The following is an 18,774-nucleotide window of genomic DNA, read 5'->3' as shown; positions in this document are numbered from 1 at the left end:
CAGTTCAAGAGGCTTAACACTGAATCTGTCAACCTCTCACATTACCAGACAATCTCGGCTGGATATCAGTACCAACCAAGGTCCCAGACCAGAATGCTCGTCCAGATGTCAGGAGGGGTGAATCAGGCATAAATCGGGCCAAAACTTTTGTGAGTCCAGTGTTGCAGTGATGGAAAGCACTACGGTTTAAACCCACGCACTTTCAATGACACACGTCTGTTTATGTCTATTTTTAAAAACTTTTAAGGCCTTGCTTTTTTTCTCAAGTTCGAAAACTTTCAAGGACTTCAAGGAACAATGGGACCCCTGTTTTTGGTGCAGAAAGTTAGGGATTTCAGCTTTAAAATAAGAAAACAGCAACATCATTTTCACAGAACAAGCGGACACCGGGATTAGATTATATGTGGTGAATATTAAGTATGAGTTAGTGAGGCTCTACAACAGCCTAGTACAATTAGTGACAACCAATAAGATACTCCAATAATAACCCTAATGTAAACAAAAATGTAATTATGTACACGTGTGAATTTGCATCCTTCTGTTGTGTACCTGATCATCTCTGTCCACCGCACCGCTTCCTGTAGCTCCATCAGTCGCTCTTTGTACTGGTTCCTCTCCATCAGCACTCTGGCCATTTCCACTCTGGTGAAGCGTTTCCTCTGAGCTGTCGGTACATCACTCTGTGGTAGCACATATTTAAACCCACATGTGACCACGCACGTTACATACTACTATAATCAAAGACACTGCTGTACAAGTGCAAAACACTCACATCTTCTTCCTCTTTAGTTTTCTGTTTCACTTCCTCCATCTCCAGTCGCACTCTGGAAAAGACAATTAATTGCACTTGTTAGATATACAGAAAATTTAACAAATTCATGTTTCTACGTTCTGTTATTTCACAATTTACACCCACAGTAATAAAAAGAAGGACACTAAGAGAGTGCAGACCTCCACCAAGGCCAATAGTACAGTCTTATATTATATGCAAATCTGACAGCGCAATCACTTTATGTCTGGATATATTCCCAAAACTATTAGAAGATGAGAATGACATGTGGTTTCATTAATATTTCTGGTGGAGTATATTGTTAACAGTTCACAATTGGATTCACCGAAGTGTCATGCATTCAACTGAGAAAAAAATATTTCCCGTTTTCTAAAGTTATGAGATTATTAGCTTAGCCCTGTGATTCAGATCAGCCCCAAAATTTAATGGGCTCTTCCTTGGCTCTCGCTTCACCCTTGAACCAGGTTTCAAGAAAAATTGGGCCAGATGTTTCTGCCTCAACCCCGCTGACAAACAAACCAAACTGGAAACATAACCTCCTTGGCGAAGGTAATAAATAACGTGCTACCTGTAATGACTGTTGACCTACTTCTTGAGTTCCTCCTCCATCTCTCTGTTCTTGTCCTCCAGCTTGCTCTTAGCCTGCAGCACAGCCTCCATCTCTCCCTGCAACATCTCCTTCTCACAGGTCAGCTCGTCCACCTTCAATATCAAGTCTTTATTCACCACGTTCAGAGCGTTCCTGGACAGATGGGAACAAGGACCTTTCAGTGTACTTGTAAAATACTGTTGGCACATTTTAACAGGGTCAGAGGATTAAGACAATATCACATTTTAGTCATGACACAAAAACATTTAAATATTAACCTGGATCCTATTTTCCCATGTTTTTTGCATCTAAATGACTAATGGAGACAATAATTTTTTAAATTGGTCCAGTATTGAGTGAGAGCACTGCTGCCGGCAGCAGCAAACCAGGCTGTAATGTAACCACTGAGCATGTTTGCACATCAGTGTACACATTAAATATCCTGTCTTTGTACCGCATTCAATTGGATAACAGTCAAAAGGGATTTGCACTTCAAATTAGGGATTTTGTTAGGAAGAATTTTGCAAGTTCCCCTCCCAAACTCCTTCTAGCTGGCTAGAGGACTGTATTCATGAGGGTCCCTGTGAGCGTGACTCCATATCCCAAATTTATGACATACTCTCAGTAGCCGTGCCCCCCTGGACCATCTGACATCAAAATGGGAGGACGACTTTGGTGTTATTCAGTACTTCATGGACTTCACCTGTCAAAGAACAGACCTGCTGTTTCCTGAATTTGATCCAACCTGTCAACGGTGTAATTGGAATCCAGCAACTCTTTTCAACTTATTTTGGGAATGCCCAAGGGTGGGACAATTTTCGTACATGTGTAATAAAACCATAGACCCAGAGCCGCAGCTGGCAATATTTGGTGTGGCCCGAAGAGATCTGGGTCTCTCCCGAGCCCAGACCCATGCTTTGATTTTTTCATCATTGCTAGCCAGACGTCTCATTCTGTACAACTGGAAGTATGACCTGCCCTGTCTGTTTGGACGCTGGGTCAGTGATGTCATGGCTCACTTCAAGTTAGAATAGCTCAGTTAAACCACTCAAGGAACGGTCAATGAATTCCATGAAGTATGGCAACCATTCCTGGACTATCATAATAATGTCTATACTTCAGGAAATGTGATATAATGCCTATGCGTGCCTATTATAGTATGGAAATGTTATATTGCCCCCCTCCTTCTTTGCCCCCTTTTGTTTGTTTGTGCAGGCCAGCATTGGGGAGGGGCGGGGTGGGTTCTGATGTTGTGGGTTTAGAGTGCATATGCTCCATGTTTCTTGTTTCTAGGCTGTTCTAAAAAACAATCAAAATAACTGAGTAATAAAAAGGGTTTGCAAATCAATGCATTCTGCTTATATTTTTTATTTTATTTACACAATGCCCCACATTTCTGGAAGCAGGGTTGTTGTTGTTTGTTTTTGCCACTGACAGGCTCAGTGTGACAATTTATGCAAATGATCCATTCAAAGATAGACCCTTCTGTATAAGACTAAGATTTTTGTTAAACTAAAACAGCCCCAAAATTGCCATCCACTATTCCGCCTGACTGAATTTAAATTATTTCAGCGTGTGTAGAGCCAAAGTATTTTCACATCTAACTGGGTCAATTATAGGTTCATTTTAACCAAACAACCAGACAAAGCAAGACAGTTTTTATAAGTTTTTTTTTTTGTTTCTGTCAACTTTGAACAAAGTTTGTTTTATGATTATAAAATTACTTGTTTTAAGTAAATGGACACTGGTGGGTTTGGTGATAGGGTTTCTGGTTAAACAAAAACATTCTTTCACAAAACAGGTCTTTCTCTGTAGGGATCCTTTCCATAAATTGTCAGACACTTAAAATAATAATTTGAACATGTCAGTAGCAAAACACAAACACTTTTAAAGGACGTAAATAGACAAAGCAGAAATGCCCCGGATGGTTACACTGCAGCCAGTTTTCTTGCCTCACTCAATACTGGACCAATTTCAATAAATTTTATTCCCATTAATCACTTCAGGTTGGTCCAGGCTGAACATAGCAAATTTACCCTTTGAGTTATGTACTTACTTTGTCTCAAGCAGTTGTGAATTCTCCTGAATGAGATTTTCAACTTCCCGGCCCATTCCTGATCAGAGGTAATGATGAAGTCAGAGTTTTATTACATTACAGTTTGACAACAAGCTGGAACTACATCAACACTACAGATTATCATACACCACTACAGATTATTCTTACGAGGGTAAAATCCAACAAGGCACAACGTAGGATGTGAAATATCTCCTAGTGAGATATTTGTTCTTGTTGATTTCACAGTACAAGACACTACCACAAACACACAAATCCACAGCACATGTCACATGACCAACAGGAGAAGGATGGATAGAGTGGGTGGGGTCTTACCAATCAAACTAAGGTCTGAGAAAACCATGCAATCCAAGTCAGGCGGAAAGAACAAGGAAGAGAGAGAGAAAGAGAGAAAGAAATGCGGATATAGTTTGAGACAGTGGAATGGCCAAAATGATGAAGGAGCCAGAGCTTAAAATGTAGCTGTTTGACTCCACAAGCAAAAGATGCTGTTGGGTCTCTAAAGCTAATAATAAGATACGGCAACCACAGCAGTACAGAGAAGGAAAACAGGAAAATTCAAGAGCAAAAAAAGAACTCAAGCTGTAAAAAGAACAGTTAGGGCAACAAAGGAAGCGTTAAACTCCATCATTCATGCACCAAACTCTGTCAAAAGTAGGCAGCTGTGCACTGATGAACCAACTGTATGTATGCCTACTGTTATCAAACATAATGAACGAGAAGATGTGAGTGGTAACGATGGTGGAAATGGCAGAAAGTGACTAATGAGTAGAGGTCAAAGGGACATCACAGAAGTATGTTTAACTAAGGAAAGGTTTGAGGTCATACACACCAGAGTACTCCACTGGGATTATGGACAAAAGCCAGAGGATGAGATACGGGAGAGAAAGAGGTGATGTTAACATGGGGAGATGGCTAACACTGCGTATCACAGCAGGACCAAAGCAAGAGGTGCAGCATTGCAGCAAACAGCAGGTGTTGGAGTTACAATGAGTTTTAAACTGGTACTATCAGTAGAGCAACAGCTGCTAGTTAAACATCACACATGAGCGTCTGAAGAACAGCTTTATGGATATATTTTAAAATAAATATGCAGGTTATTACGCAGTTCATTTGTATGCAACACATTTCACTGATACAAAAAGCTAAACAGTTGTCGATTAAACTGAGAAATTGCCAGATGTCACAGACAGTTTATAACAATCAAAACTCCCCATCATGCAGTAGGATCACGTCTGCTCCACAGACTCTATTGTTTTAAATGTAAGGACACCGCAAAGTGACTTACTGAGAGTGTTATTATACCATGGCCACTTACAAAATAATAAAAGACAGGCTGTGTAAATTCTGTCATGCTTTTTTGAATGTTTAAGTATCTCAAGTAGCATACAGACTTATCACAATCAGATTGTGAGAAGTATTACTTCTCATTTTATATTTAATTTCTTAAAAACATTTATTGTGAAATCTAAATATTACTGTGACTGAGTGCTGGCCCCTCCTGGAGATAATAGTCGTTTAGAGTATCAGAAATTGATTTCACACACATTGCTAGTGCTAGGCTTGCTACTTAACCCTCTGGAGTGGACGGACGCGCTGGTGCGTCCAAATTACATGATCGATTTAAGATGACGTAGCAGCAAGACGCAGCCTCGCTGAGTCTCTGTTTCAACTTGTGTCGAAAATGTGAACTTCCAACTATACAGCAATTTTAAATTGTGTTGACAGGCCAAGTAAAACCAGACTTATGATAAATAATTTACGCCATGCGTTTTCCTGAATATTGTCGTCACGTTTAGTGCGCGTTTGGTGCAAGAAGAAACGGTAAAAATGGGCTACTCTAATGAAAGTGCTTGCATGCAGAAAGTGCTTGCAAGCCAAAAAAAAAAGACATGACGCCCATGTAAAGTCACACAGGTGAGGTTGTGCTGAAAAAAATGACACCAAACAAGGCAAGGTAAACAGTTTTTAAGGTGAAATTTAAAAGGGTAACACTTTACTTGAAGGTATCTACATAAGGGTGACATGACACTGTCATAACTATGACATAACTATTGGTCATGAACCTGTCATGAACATTATGTACATGTCATAAATGTTTATGACTGCTGTCATTAAGTGTCATTTGGTTTTTGTAATGACAAGTTGACATTGTTTGGGTTGTCTTAATTATGACAACTTGACATTAATCAAAGTGACATTACCAGAAGTTGTCTTTGTCATGACAAGTTGACATCAAATTTGTTTGGGATGTCCTTATAATGACAACTTGACATTAACCAGGATGACATTACCAGAGGATGTCTTTATGTTATTGTCAAGTTGTCATTATAAGGACATCCCAGGACATCCCAAACAAATTTAATGTCAACTTGTCATGACAAAGACAACTTCTGGTAATAGCTGGTAATAGCTTGACTTTGTATGTGGGGTACCCCATGCTAAAGTCATACGGCCGTACCCATGTGACCATTCCGGCATAAACGTTAGTTTATATAAAGTCGAATCAGAGCCAATGAATTGGCCAAGCGAATGAATTGGTCGATCTCTATCTTCTATGGCCATGGCATAATTGTCACAAATAAGATGTATATGCATAAGCTTCACACAACATGCAGAACTGAAACTGAGCTTTCATGCAATCCATTACGTATTCAATATTCATATGCTAGAGACAGACGTGTTCGTCAGTAAACAATCACTGAGTCATTCATAACTGAGTTGAGACATTTCAAAGACCTTTCCAACACAATCCAGATTAAATATATTCAGAGGATCTGACAGGATTGCTGCGACATTATTCCATTTCAGTGCTGCTTTGTTTCGATAAAGATAAAGTTTTCATCTTACCCAGCAGGTCGGCGCCTTCATCCACATCCCCTATGAGCCCAGTGCCCGCAGACGACAGCTCCTCAAATAGGGAGTCTGTATTTCGGTCAAATGCCATGTTCTCAATGCCTTTAGTGGGAGTGCTGGAAGAGTAATAAACGACAGGAGGTGATGTTATGCTACCTGGTGAAACTTTGTTTAAAGTGGCCTGACGGCATGTTCTTTGAACAACCTGCAGGGTTTGTATCCAATGAGATCCATGTCCAGCTCAGGGGTGGACTCAATGATGTCCTGCACGTCTGAGCTGTCCTCATTTTCAGGCAAACCTACATGAGACACAGCACATGCCAAAAAGAGAAGTAAGAATACTGCATGTGAGTAAAAATCTAAAAACTACAACATAAACTGTTTCCTCTATGACACCTCTACAGCAGTAACACTTTATTCTAAACCCTTGTATCGTATATAACAGCAAAAAAGAAGGCCACAAAGACTAATAGATGACTGATGAATGTAATTCTGTAGCTTGATGATGTTTGACCCTACCCACTGATATAGATCTGGTCCCTGGTGCAGCCTGCACCTCCGTGCTCTTACTGTTCCCATCTTCCCGCTCCATGTCTGAGGCTGTGGTGGACATCGGTGTGGCCGACTTGGAGCCGGTAAAGTCCGACAGCTCATCCTGTAATGAAAAGAGGCTCAATAACAGCAGTATTTACAGATAGACATTCAAAGTCAAAGGTCACAATGACAGACCTTAAATAAACCAGTGCCAAAATGAATAAAAACAAAACACTGGACCACAAAGAAAACAACAGCACAACACAGTTTATGATCTAAGAGGTTAAGGGAATACTTCAACCCCCAAATGATCTTTTGTACATCAATTACTCGTTCGTAAGAAGAGTTTGATTTTCTTGCATGACTCCGGTGAACCAAAAATCTAAAAATGGAGAAGTCATAGGTGGCCACTTGTAACAACGGCAAAACTATGTTAAAACATCCGTTGAAACACTCTCAGACAACTTGTGCAGTATAATCCAAGTCTTATTTATCCAGTCATCTCTCCGTACTTCCCAAAAAGCCCTTTCTGATGGGCAGCTGAACTAAAAGTGAAACTTAGGCTCACTTCACAGCTAAACTCCATTGACAAAAACAGTAATTTTACCTCACTGAACACAGGAGCTGCTGGTCTACCACTGCCTCAATCAGTTAGTTTGTTTGTGTTCTTGTGTGACTTAGGGTTAGTTCGAATTCACCAAAGTCACACAATAACACAAACAAAGTACCGATCAAGGCAGCAGTAGACCAGCAGCTCCCACGTTCAGCAAGTTAAAATTACGGTTTTTGTCAATGGAGTCTGGCTTGAAGAGAGCATTTATAAGTTTTACTTACAGTCCAACTCCTCATGGGAAAGGACTGCCTGTTTTGGAAGTACTGATCATACGACGGGATAAATGAGACTTGGATTGTACTACACAAGTTGTGAGAGTTTGTAATTTTCTCAGTTTGTGAATTCTTCGTTCACTGTGGAGGCTTGCGAGGAAAAAAAAAGTTTTCTCCACAAATTCAGCATAACATGAGGTGAGTAGCTAATAAACAAATGGTCATTTTGGGGGGTAAAAAATTTCCTTTAACATGGTTGGACAGGTTGAAAGTGCTAAACGCAAACTAGAAACGACTAGAGGCTCACTACATACACTACACATGCAGTATAACAGGAGACAAGTCCAACTTTTCTCAGCTCTTACACTGTGTAGAGCAGTGGTTCCCAACTGGTGGGTCCAGGTTCAGATTTTGGTCCTGGTCCATTCTGAACGGACCGCAAGTGACTTGCAAACATGTCAAGTTTGTAGGAACCACACGTTTATTTTGAAGTTCAGTGAATTTCCAACACGGGGCTTTGACTTTTAAGTGTCATTCCCTGCTGTAGAGTGAGTGATTGACGGACAGCTACATGACACAACCAATAGCTCAATGACATGGCCAAACGCAAATATGACGCTGAATACATTGAACTGTGTGGACCTTGAACAAATGACAAAGAGAAATCTGGACCCGTGGCTGGACCAGTTGGGAACCACTGGAGCAAGAGCATTGTAGTTTACGTCAAAGTGAAAATCTACTTTTAAAACTGGAAACCATGAAAAAAAATCAGGAAATCTGACAGAAATACTACGAATTAAAACAAAAAACAAAAGAACCTTAAAACACTGAACAAAGCTGTGGATGGATTGAGGAAAGCCCTCCAATCAGCAGAGAGCAAACATGAGCAACACAGAGCTGGCACACAAACACAGACAAGGAAATCCACACAGAGCTACACGGACTGCGGGGGAGAGCGTCACACAGCATCAACTGAAATTAAACATGGCCACAATGGGAGCTGCCATTCTACCTCTACTACACAACACAAACACAACATGATATTCAGAAACTAAAAACAGTTACACAGGAACTGAATGGAGACTGAAAATATAAATCTACTGCAAAATTAAATCTAATGTTACACAAACACAGCGTTAAAAGACAGAACACTATTTGGATGTGTGTTATTGTACAATGTGAGACCAAAAATGTTACTGAGATGTTGAAGATCTGCATGAATGAAGCAAAACTACAAAGAAGCATGTGAAGTATAAGGTCATGCATTTTAACTGAAAAGAAAAACGAATCAAAGGCCAGATGCAACCACGCTGTTATTGATTGTAAAAGATTGCTAATTAACCAATTCCATGTGTGACACAGCTGATTGTTGCATGCACTTTGGTTTGTAAAAGACCCTGAAGTAGCCTTCACCAGGACATGGTTGCATGTAGCACGATGTAACGCAGGTGGTCTGTGAAGTGAGGATCTATAAACGCACAGAGTGAGAGGCGACGCTTTTGAAATGATGAAACAGCATAGTTGGGGAGACTACTGAAGCCCACACACACGCAAACACAAACAGTGTGCCGTCCACAGCCAATGCAGGCGTGCTGCTGCTGCTGCTGCCACGGGCACTTCCGCCAGCCGCCACTCATCCAACTACCTTGCAGTCGTCTGCCAGTGAATTCCCCCAAGTAGAGTCCTGCGCACTCTTACCCTCCCTTTCCTTTGGGGGGTCGCCAAAGTCCAACTGCTTGGGGGGGAAGAGTAAGAATGAAGCTCACATGTGCAGAAGCAGTTCAGCAGAAATGCATACACCCAAAAGTGTGCATGTCTGTGAAGTGAATGGAACAGTAATATCATATGTGACAGAGCGTGTCAGCGTGTGTGGTGTGGTGTGTGTGTGTGTGTGTGTGCGTACATGGGAAGGTCATCGTATAGATCGTCTAGTTTAGACCACAAGCGATAGATTAACCATTAATCAAGTTCATGAATCATTTTTGACAATCGTTCTGTATACTGTACCTATATACACTCACCGCCCACTTTATTAGGTACACCTGTTCAACTGCTCGTTAATGCATATAGCTAATCAGTCAATCACATGGCAGCAGCTTAATGCAATTAAGCATGTAGACAAGGTCAAGACGACCTGCTGAAGTTCAAACCGAGCATCAGAATAAGGAAGAAAGGTGATTTAAGTGGTGCCAGACGGGCTGGTCTGAGATATAGTCTTTTATTCCATAACTTTATCTCATGCCTACATTACCTACGATGCAACACAACTGCCAGCAGATCAGCCGGAGATTCAGGTGCGTTATGCTAGCAGCCCATAATGTATTTAACATATTTGAAATTTCATTTTCAAACATGTACTCCTCATACTCAACCCTTGTTAATTAGATTTTGTGCAGCTCCCTCTAGAGTCACCACAGGCTTTATACAGCTTATTTCACATGAGTAGTAACACTCCCCAAAACCTCAACAGTGTTTGTAGTGCAAAATTGGTGGAGTTTCCCTTTAATTGGTTTGAAAAGACCCCTTGAATGAAACAAAAAGCAGTGATTTAAAAATGTAATTATGCCAGCTTTAAAGGCAATGAGATGGTCTCGCTTATGTGACTCATATCATGGATGAAGATTAGATCATGACTGGCATGCGCACATATGCACCTCATTGACCTGTCGTTCCTTTTCCTTTGCAACGCCACCCACTCCCGCGAATAAACATGACGTCTCTGTTTAACTTTAAGAGTGTGTCTGCATATCAAAGCCACCCGTGTTCAAAAGGCCATGGCTCAACAATAACCGTCCTGTAGCACTGATTACATAAGAACTAATCACATTCCAGCTAGCCTTTTTCTCTCTCAGTGACTGGCTGTGAGCCATACAGCGGCATCGCTCCCATCATGCATCTCGCTGCAGAGCTGATGTCCCAGTTTTAACAAAGACGCAGCAGTGGGATGAATTAACATTGTCACCCTCCAGGTCCGAACTGCCACAGATACAAACATAACCCACACACCGGAATTATTTTGAGTGCCAGTCACTGTTGTGCAGAAAAACAGCTTCATTTTATCAGAGAGGACATAATGATAATAATGTCTGTCTGAGGAATGACTTGTATCCCCAGTAGTATCTGAGGCAGTGAATTAAAAATCACTGAAAACACACATCATAAGACAAAGCTCAGTATTATGAGTTGCGTCTGCATCAAATAGGAAATGGTTGCTATTTGGGTTATGAATATTCATGTGATACATTTAATGATCTCCACTGACTGCTGCACCAGGAGAACAGACAAGTTTGTATATTCATCAATGGCTAAAGAGGAGGATGTCTGAAAACAGAGATGGCCTTGTCAGACGCCTACTAAAATACGCTTGAGCACGCCCGAGCCTTATCAAAGACTCTCTATTTTTAAATGGATCCAAAGCCAAAACTCATCTATCTCTTAGCACTGGCAGGATGGCTGGAAACACTCAGCCAAGAAAAGGGATTATAACGATCAGATCACTCCCCATATTTTATGCATTTTGTATGTTTGCATTTTGATCATAACACTCAGGTATCAAAAAATCTGAAGCAAATGAAAAAAAACATTTAAATTCATAATTCAGGTCAGACAAATAAGATTTAACATGTCACCAGATAGGATGCACAACTGACACTCTGGTGCATGATAATGAGAAGAAAGTGAAGAGGAGGATACAGTTAAAAAAAGACAAAAATATTCTGCCTTGTTGGCTTTTTCTGTTGGGACTTCAAAGACATGTCATTTGTCTTTCACTACAGCACAGCACACGTCTGACACTCATTTTCCTTCCAGCACCCCCACGTCAGATACCAGGCTGATATCATGTAGTCAGAACCAGACACGAGTTTATTCTCTGGACAAAAATCACACTGGAATAAATGATTATTTTCCACCCACTGTGGTTGATGTTCACACTGAGGTGCCACTCACACACCTACCTTGAGGCTAGTGTTGGACCGCGCTGGGTCGGTGAACCTCCAGCCTTCTGTGCCTGGTGTCTCTGCCCTGGCCTGGGGGTCGGGGATCAGCAGAGACGCTCCACCAGACGACGGGAAGATCCCCAAAGAGAGAGGTCGCTCTCTCCTGGAGGGAGAAAGGTTCATGTGTTTTAAGCTCTTGTTAACAACTAAGTGTTTGCTGTGGTAGTGTTTTGGCTTGCAGGTACTTTTGTTGAACTGATTAACTTTAAATGAGCATTAAAAATATTATGAAAGTGATCTGAATTCTCTTCATTCATGAGCAATTCATTCATTTTCCATAACCACTTATCCTGTTGAGGGTCGCAGGGGGGCTGGAGCCTATCCCAGCTGACATTGGGTGAGAGGCAGGGTACACCCTGGACAGGTCACCAGACTATCACAGGGCTGACACATAGAGACAGACAACCATTAACACTCACACTCACACCTATGGACAATTTAGAGTCACCAATTAACCTGCATGTCTTTGGATTGTGGGAGGAAGCTGGAGTACCTGGAGAAAACCCACGCTGACACGGGAAGAACATGCAACCCCCACACAGTGGAGCTCCCCCACTCTGGGTTTGAACCAGGAACCTTCTTGCTGTGAGGCGACAATGCTAACCACTGCACTGTACTTTTTATATAAGAGATGTAGCTCAAAGTGCGTCAATAAAAATGCAACACATTAAAACAAAAGCGAAAAGGACAACAAAATTAGACAATAAAAAGAGTGGTTTTGGTTAACAATTATACAATGTCAGAACTGAAAACCAGTAAAATGCTTCTTGATATATTGTTGCAAACATATGCCTTACAAGTCCTCAAAGATATGAGCTATGACTTCACATGAGCTTAATGACAAGTTTGTCCATTGTGTTATGGGCCATGAAGGTAAGGTTTTTCCTGAGGGGCTTCAAATGTGTTTCTCATGCAGCATTCATGTCATGTTGGAGTTGAGTAATTATGAGTTTATGACTTGTAAGAAGCATTCAAAGTCCAATTATAGCTGGGAAATTCAGATTTTTATTAAAGCTGTCTCACATCAGCCAAAGTCTGTCATTCAATGTCATTAAACCCAAAGTTAATAGATATAGAGCAGAGGTTTTCTAACTGTTTGTGCCCAAGGGACACCAAAGGGCAATCCCAAATCTCAAGGCACACCTGTATTTATATCAGCGTGCAACAGCTTCCATAACATGTGGTGTCACTCATAAGAAACAATAAGACAGGTAGCTTTTCATGATACATGCGAATGGCGACACATAGGTTCCCCTCGAAGGTTTTGTTTAACTTAATTAAATTAAAGCTTGAGTTTGACTTTTTATTTGGAAACTGGTGCACACATGACACATGGCATATCAGTTGTGGTCTTACCTGACTCGGCCGACTGCGCTCGACTCTGAAGTCTCGCTAATCTGCTGCATTTTGATCCTCTCTACATGCTCCATATAGTTATGGATCATCTGCAGAAGTCAAACCAGAGACCCAGAGGAAACTAGTCATGAATGTGGTTAATGATTACAACTGAAAATTTCCACCTTCTCCCCAATCCTTTCTCCCTCCTCTTACCTCTGTGTGTCGCTGATGGAGGGAGTTGTATTCTTTCTTGAGCTCCAGTTCGCGTTCTTCTAACCTGCCGACTGAAACAGGACACAACACTGCTCAAGTTTCAGGTAGTCGATTTACAATACACAAGACACGGATCATTTGCATATGAATGGTTTGTAAAATGGAAATTTAAAAAAAATTTCTTTTAAGTACAAAAACCAAAGTGTAAAAATTTGCCATTTGTCTGCTGGTTAAAACTGCTCAGAGCCAATTAATAGTTTGGCACAAAACACCCCCTAAAAAAGCAAATCTGTTGTTTAACACCTTTATTTTTGTGCAGATTAAATAAACCAGATATAATGTTTATGTCTGTCTAATAATGAACCTTAGAGTTGCTGGTTTCCCCTGTTTCCAGTCTTTCTGTTAAACTAAGCTACCCAGCTGCAGGTGGTATCTCCGAATCTACTGTGCAGACACAAGACCTGAATGTGAATAAAAACATTTCACAAAATGTCAGTCTACTCCTTTAAATCTTTCACACCTCCATCGCACCTGACTGTGGTACATAGAAGAGTGAGCATAACTTTGCTCTACCAGGCAGGCACTGGGAAACGAGTGGGTAATCTCACTCGAATAGGTTTCGATGTTAGGCCGACTTATGAAGTGACAAATACCTAATCCCCTATTAGCGCGTCAGGTCTAGTCTAAGCCACACAGGGAGCTGCTGCGACAGACGGATATACAGTGTAAAGGCTGGATACTATCAATTACAGCAGCTAAAGCTTCTGCATGTTGTGATGATTTCTCGCCTATGTGTGTGTATTCTGGCATTACCAGGGGACACGGAGACATGTAATGAAGTGAGGTGAGACAAGCTATACACAGGGGAGCCGGCTGAAGACTGATCCCTCCTGTGCGTTCGCATCAGTGCAGGTTTGGCAAACTGCTGTGTGGAGCAGCTGAATGTGCAGCTGAAATATTGATTTAATTAATTTACCTAAAAAGCTGTTCAACACTGACAAAAAAAAGACAGTAACACAAAAGAAAGAACGCCATAAAAATGCCATCAGTGTCATTCCCCTGATCTTCGAGGGAGCTACGTAATCACACATCGGAGTCCATTTGTACACTGTCATAAATCAGCTGGGAAGCCGGGAGGGTGAGATGTGTGTCTACGTTTAAATCTTCATCATCAGATTATTGGATGCTTTCTGCTTTGCCAATGCAGTAAAAAGTGCTGAGGCTCTATTAGTTCTGTGATGATAACTGCATCACCGCTACTCACCACAGTTGTACCACGGTCACATGATGCTACCACTGTGATGAGGTAGGGCTGGGCAATATAACGACTCTGTACGATACATCGACATATTTTCAGGCAAGATATAGATTAAGACAACACCGTTTATATCAATATAGGGTTATCTCTCCTCTCTCACACTCTCACAGCTCCACCCCACTCACTCACTCACTCACTCAAAAGTTCTCCATCATCACTAAGAGATACACAGAGCTGCTCCTCTGTTCAATCTGTCTGTTATTGGTCTATAGTGCGACACCAGTCTACATGTTGTACCTGCTACGCTGAATCAGTCTGCGAGATAAACGAAATTACCACAATAACACACGTACAATACTGGAGGCCTTTTCCACGCTCACTTTTGGCCAGACCGCTTTCCGTTTCCATAATCAGTTAAGATGCGACGTGCCACGTGGCAACGTCTCATCTATTTTGCTGCTTCACAATAAAAGTTTTTACATAATAATAACAGGGGACTTTTATTGTGAAGAATTTATAGGAAATGAAATGTGTTTATGACTGAATTAGCAGAACTTCCATAAAGGTTTTTTTTTCCCGATAAAGACAAGTCTAATAATTCAGCAGGGAGGAAAGTAAAAGCAGAAACAGCCACAGCAGCATGTGTATACATTCAGTAGGCTATATCTTCAGTAGCTAGCTAGCTAACCCTACACTTTTCAGGGTTTGATTTTGGTTTTGGAACAAGGAAGAAACGTATATCTTTTTCCAACCTCTCCAGGTAACGAGTATCATTAATACACGACGTGCCCCAGGCACAACATTTAGCTCCAAATCCACAAAACCAGCCTGAAAATGAAGGAAATCTGAAATGATTGCATTAGAGTCAATGGAGCACAGCTGTGTTGTTGTCGGACCCTGGTCTGAGCCGGCCTGATGCTACGTTATGATTGGCCAGTCTGCGTCCAGGAGCGGGACTTAGCGAAGGGTCAGTTCTATGAATACCAGAAGAGCAGAGAGAGGAGGAGGGAGTGAGACAGTGTCTGGACACAGTTAATCGCCAAACCACAATGATATGTTGCTTTTTCACTGGGGAAAGAAAAAAATCCATATCGTGGGTAATAAAACTACACAACAAAACAAACCACAACTGATAAATTATTGGTCTCTCCGGTGAAATAAAACCAAAACGAGAGACAGAGAACAGCTTTATACCATTGTTGCCTATCATCTTCCACTAGCTATGGCCTTATTAACGCTACAGTAGTTGTGGACTCTGTCCTAGATGCCTCACAGAGTACTGAATGAATGATTTACTATTCACAGGGAGTGGCAGAGGGTTGACTGACCCTACTGACGAGTTGTATGGAGCATGTGCACTCAAGAATCTCAATTTTCCCCAGTAGGGGAAACAGTTAATCATGATTGATAACAGAGGAAAATGAGACAATTATTTACATTTAATTTAACAGAATAAACCAAACACTTAGCTTCGTATGTTCATGTTTAACGCCAGATAGGGAAGAAATTCATGTTCTTCCCCCTCACAGCTTTTATGTGAATGAATGACTCACTTAGTTGTGTTGCTTTGACACAAGACACCAGACCAGTCATTGTGTGAATCCACTATTTCCAATAAGACAAAATGTAAGAGCCAATCACTCTCCCCCCATTCCTTAATCCACCAATAAGATGGGCGGTAATGCACTGCCGCATTAGGAGGACGTGAATAACAGAAATCCTATAATCCCATTACTGTTACCCCCACAGAGAAGGAGACAGAGTGTGTGAGTGTTGAGTAGGTGTGTGTGTGCAGAGAGAGAGAAAGTAGGTATAACGCGCTATGAGAGACATCAAACAAGTGAGGAAGATTATATGGAGAGAATAGAATATGGCAAAAAGCTGAGGAGAGGAGTAAAGGATTGTACATAAGAACAGATGGATAAATAAAATCATACTGAGGAATAATGGATGTTTCTCTATGGCACGTGTGAGTGTGTGTTGGTGCTTACTCTGGTCTGCGTAGTTCTTGATCTTGAGTTCCAGTTGCCGTGAGTGGGACTCCATTCTGTCCACATGGTTCTGCAGGTCCTTCTTGTCCTGTTCATGAGTGTCCTCAAACTCAATGAACTTCTACTCAGAAAACACACACACACACACACACACACCTCGGTCACTTCACTGGCACTAAATCCAAAACTCATTCATTAATAGTCTGATGCTGTTTCAGCTTAAATTATAATGAGAGTTTTTTCCCCTATTTTCTAATATATTAGTCAGAAAAAATAAAACATTGGCTCATTAATATCTCACCATAGTTACTGGGATGCTGTCTCCAAACAATAAGGATCATTTGGTGGGATTTAGGGATTTATTGGCAGAAATGCAATAAATATATATATATACTGTATATATACAGTACAGGCCAAAAGTTTGGACACACCTTCTCATTCAATGCGTTTTCTTTATTTTCATGACTATTTACATTGTAGATTCTCACTGAAGGCATTAAAACTATGAATGAACACATGTGGAGTTATGTACTTAACAAAAAAAGGTGAAATAACTGAAAACATGTTTTATATTCTAGTTTCTTCAAAATAGCCACCCTTTGCTCTGATTACTGCTTTGCACACTCTTGGCATTCTCTCCATGAGCTTCAAGAGCTAGTCACCTGAAATGGTTTCCACTTCACAGGTGTGCCTTATCAGGGTTAATTAGTGGAATTTCTTGCTTTATCAATGGGGTTGGGACCATCAGTTGTGTTGTGCAGAAGTCAGGTTAATACACAGCCGACAGCCCTATTGGACAACTGTTAAAATTCATATTATGGCAAGAACCAATCAGCTAACTAAAGAAAAACGAGTGGCCATCATTACTTTAAGAAATGAAGGTCAGTCAGTCCGCAAAATTGCAAAAACTTTAAATGTGTCCCCAAGTGGAGTCGCAAAAACCATCAAGCGCTACAACGAAACTGGCACACATGAGGACCGACCCAGGAAAGGAAGACCAAGAGTCACCTCTGCTTCTGAGGATAAGTTCATCCGAGTCACCAGCCTCAGAAATCGCAAGTTAACAGCAGCTCAGATCAGAGACCAGATGAATGCCACACAGAGTTCTAGCAGCAGACCCATCTCTAGAACAACTGTTAAGAGGAGACTGCGCCAATCAGGCCTTCATGGTCAAATAGCTGCTAGGAAACCACTGCTAAGGAGAGGCAACAAGCAGAAGAGATTTGTTTGGGCCAAGAAACACAAGGAATGGACATTAGACCAGTGGAAATCTGTGCTTTGGTCTGATGAGTCCAAATTTGAGATCTTTGGTTCCAACCGCCGTGTCTTTGTGAGATGCAGAAAAGGTGAACGGATGGATTCCACATGCCTGGTTCCCACTGTGAAGCATGGAGGAGGAGGTGTGATGGTGTGGGGGTGTTTTGCTGGTGACACTGTTGGGGATTTATTCAAAATTGAAGGCGCACTGAACCAGCATGGCTACCACAGCATCCTGCAGCGACATGCCATCCCATCCGGTTTGCGTTTAGTTGGACGATCATTTATTTTTCAACAGGACAATGACCCCAAACACACCTCCAGGCTGTGTAAGGGCTATTTGACCAAGAAGGAGAGTGATGGAGTGCTGCGGCAGATGACCTGGCCTCCACAGTCACCGGACCTGAACCCAATCCAGATGGTTTGGGGTGAGCTAGACCGCAGAGTGAAGGCAAAGGGGCCAACAAGTGCTAAACACCTCTGGGAACTCCTTCAAGACTGTTGGAAAACCATTTCAGGTGACTACCTCTTGAAGCTCATGGAGAGAATGCCAAGAGTGTGCAAAGCAGTAATCAGAGCAAAGGGTGGCTATTTTGAAGAAACTAGAATATAAAACATGTTTTCAGTTATTTCACCTTTTTTTGTTAAGTACATAACTCCACGTGTTCATTCATAGTTTTGATGCCTTCAGTGAGAATCTACAATGTAAATAGTCATGAAAATAAAGAAAACGCATTGAATGAGAAGGTGTGTCCAAACTTTTGGCCTGTACTGTATATATCTTTGGTGTACAATCACCTGAAAATAAGAATCATTGTGTTCTCGTTACCTTAGAACGAGCCATATGTATCTACATAGAGAGCTGGTCCTCGTTCACAGAGTCTGCTATGTTGCACCACCATGTTTCTACAGTAGCCCAGAACAGACAAATACTGGCTCTATTTAGGGCCAATCGCATTTTCACATCAGCCACCATAGTTAGCAGCCCCATGCAACAAGCCAAACAGTGTCAGAAAAAGACCAATTTTCAATTTGAAGCTGCTATAATTAG

General features: G+C 41.4%; 1 protein-coding gene across 10 annotated transcripts in view; it reads right to left on the bottom strand.

Annotated features, from left to right (window-relative positions):
* The window catches only part of spag9a (sperm associated antigen 9a), a 39,794-nt gene that overhangs the window by 14,690 nt on the left and 6,330 nt on the right, over window positions 1-18,774 (bottom strand). For 3 of the 10 annotated variants that reach the window (XM_033645391.2, XM_078161146.1, XM_078161148.1), the window contains exons 2-14: window positions 16,467-16,587; window positions 13,218-13,288; window positions 13,023-13,111; window positions 11,625-11,769; window positions 9,314-9,403; window positions 6,829-6,964; window positions 6,515-6,608; window positions 6,304-6,425; window positions 3,769-3,783; window positions 3,436-3,493; window positions 1,380-1,532; window positions 773-824; window positions 550-680 (exon numbers count right to left, since the gene is read on the bottom strand). In XM_033645391.2, the coding sequence (XP_033501282.2) occupies window positions 550-680; window positions 773-824; window positions 1,380-1,532; window positions 3,436-3,493; window positions 3,769-3,783; window positions 6,304-6,425; window positions 6,515-6,608; window positions 6,829-6,964; window positions 9,314-9,403; window positions 11,625-11,769; window positions 13,023-13,111; window positions 13,218-13,288; window positions 16,467-16,587 (1,277 nt within the window). The remainder of the gene's footprint in view (window positions 1-549; window positions 681-772; window positions 825-1,379; window positions 1,533-3,435; window positions 3,494-3,768; window positions 3,784-6,303; window positions 6,426-6,514; window positions 6,609-6,828; window positions 6,965-9,313; window positions 9,404-11,624; window positions 11,770-13,022; window positions 13,112-13,217; window positions 13,289-16,466; window positions 16,588-18,774) is intronic. The other 7 variants (XM_078161152.1, XM_078161147.1, XM_033645393.2 and 4 more) reach the window with 4 other exon arrangements.

This window comes from Epinephelus lanceolatus, chromosome 18, assembly GCF_041903045.1.
Source record: "Epinephelus lanceolatus isolate andai-2023 chromosome 18, ASM4190304v1, whole genome shotgun sequence".
NCBI lineage: Eukaryota > Metazoa > Chordata > Actinopteri > Perciformes > Serranidae > Epinephelus > Epinephelus lanceolatus.
Note: the sequence above shows the minus strand (reverse complement) of the source record. Positions and strands in the feature narration are given on the sequence as shown.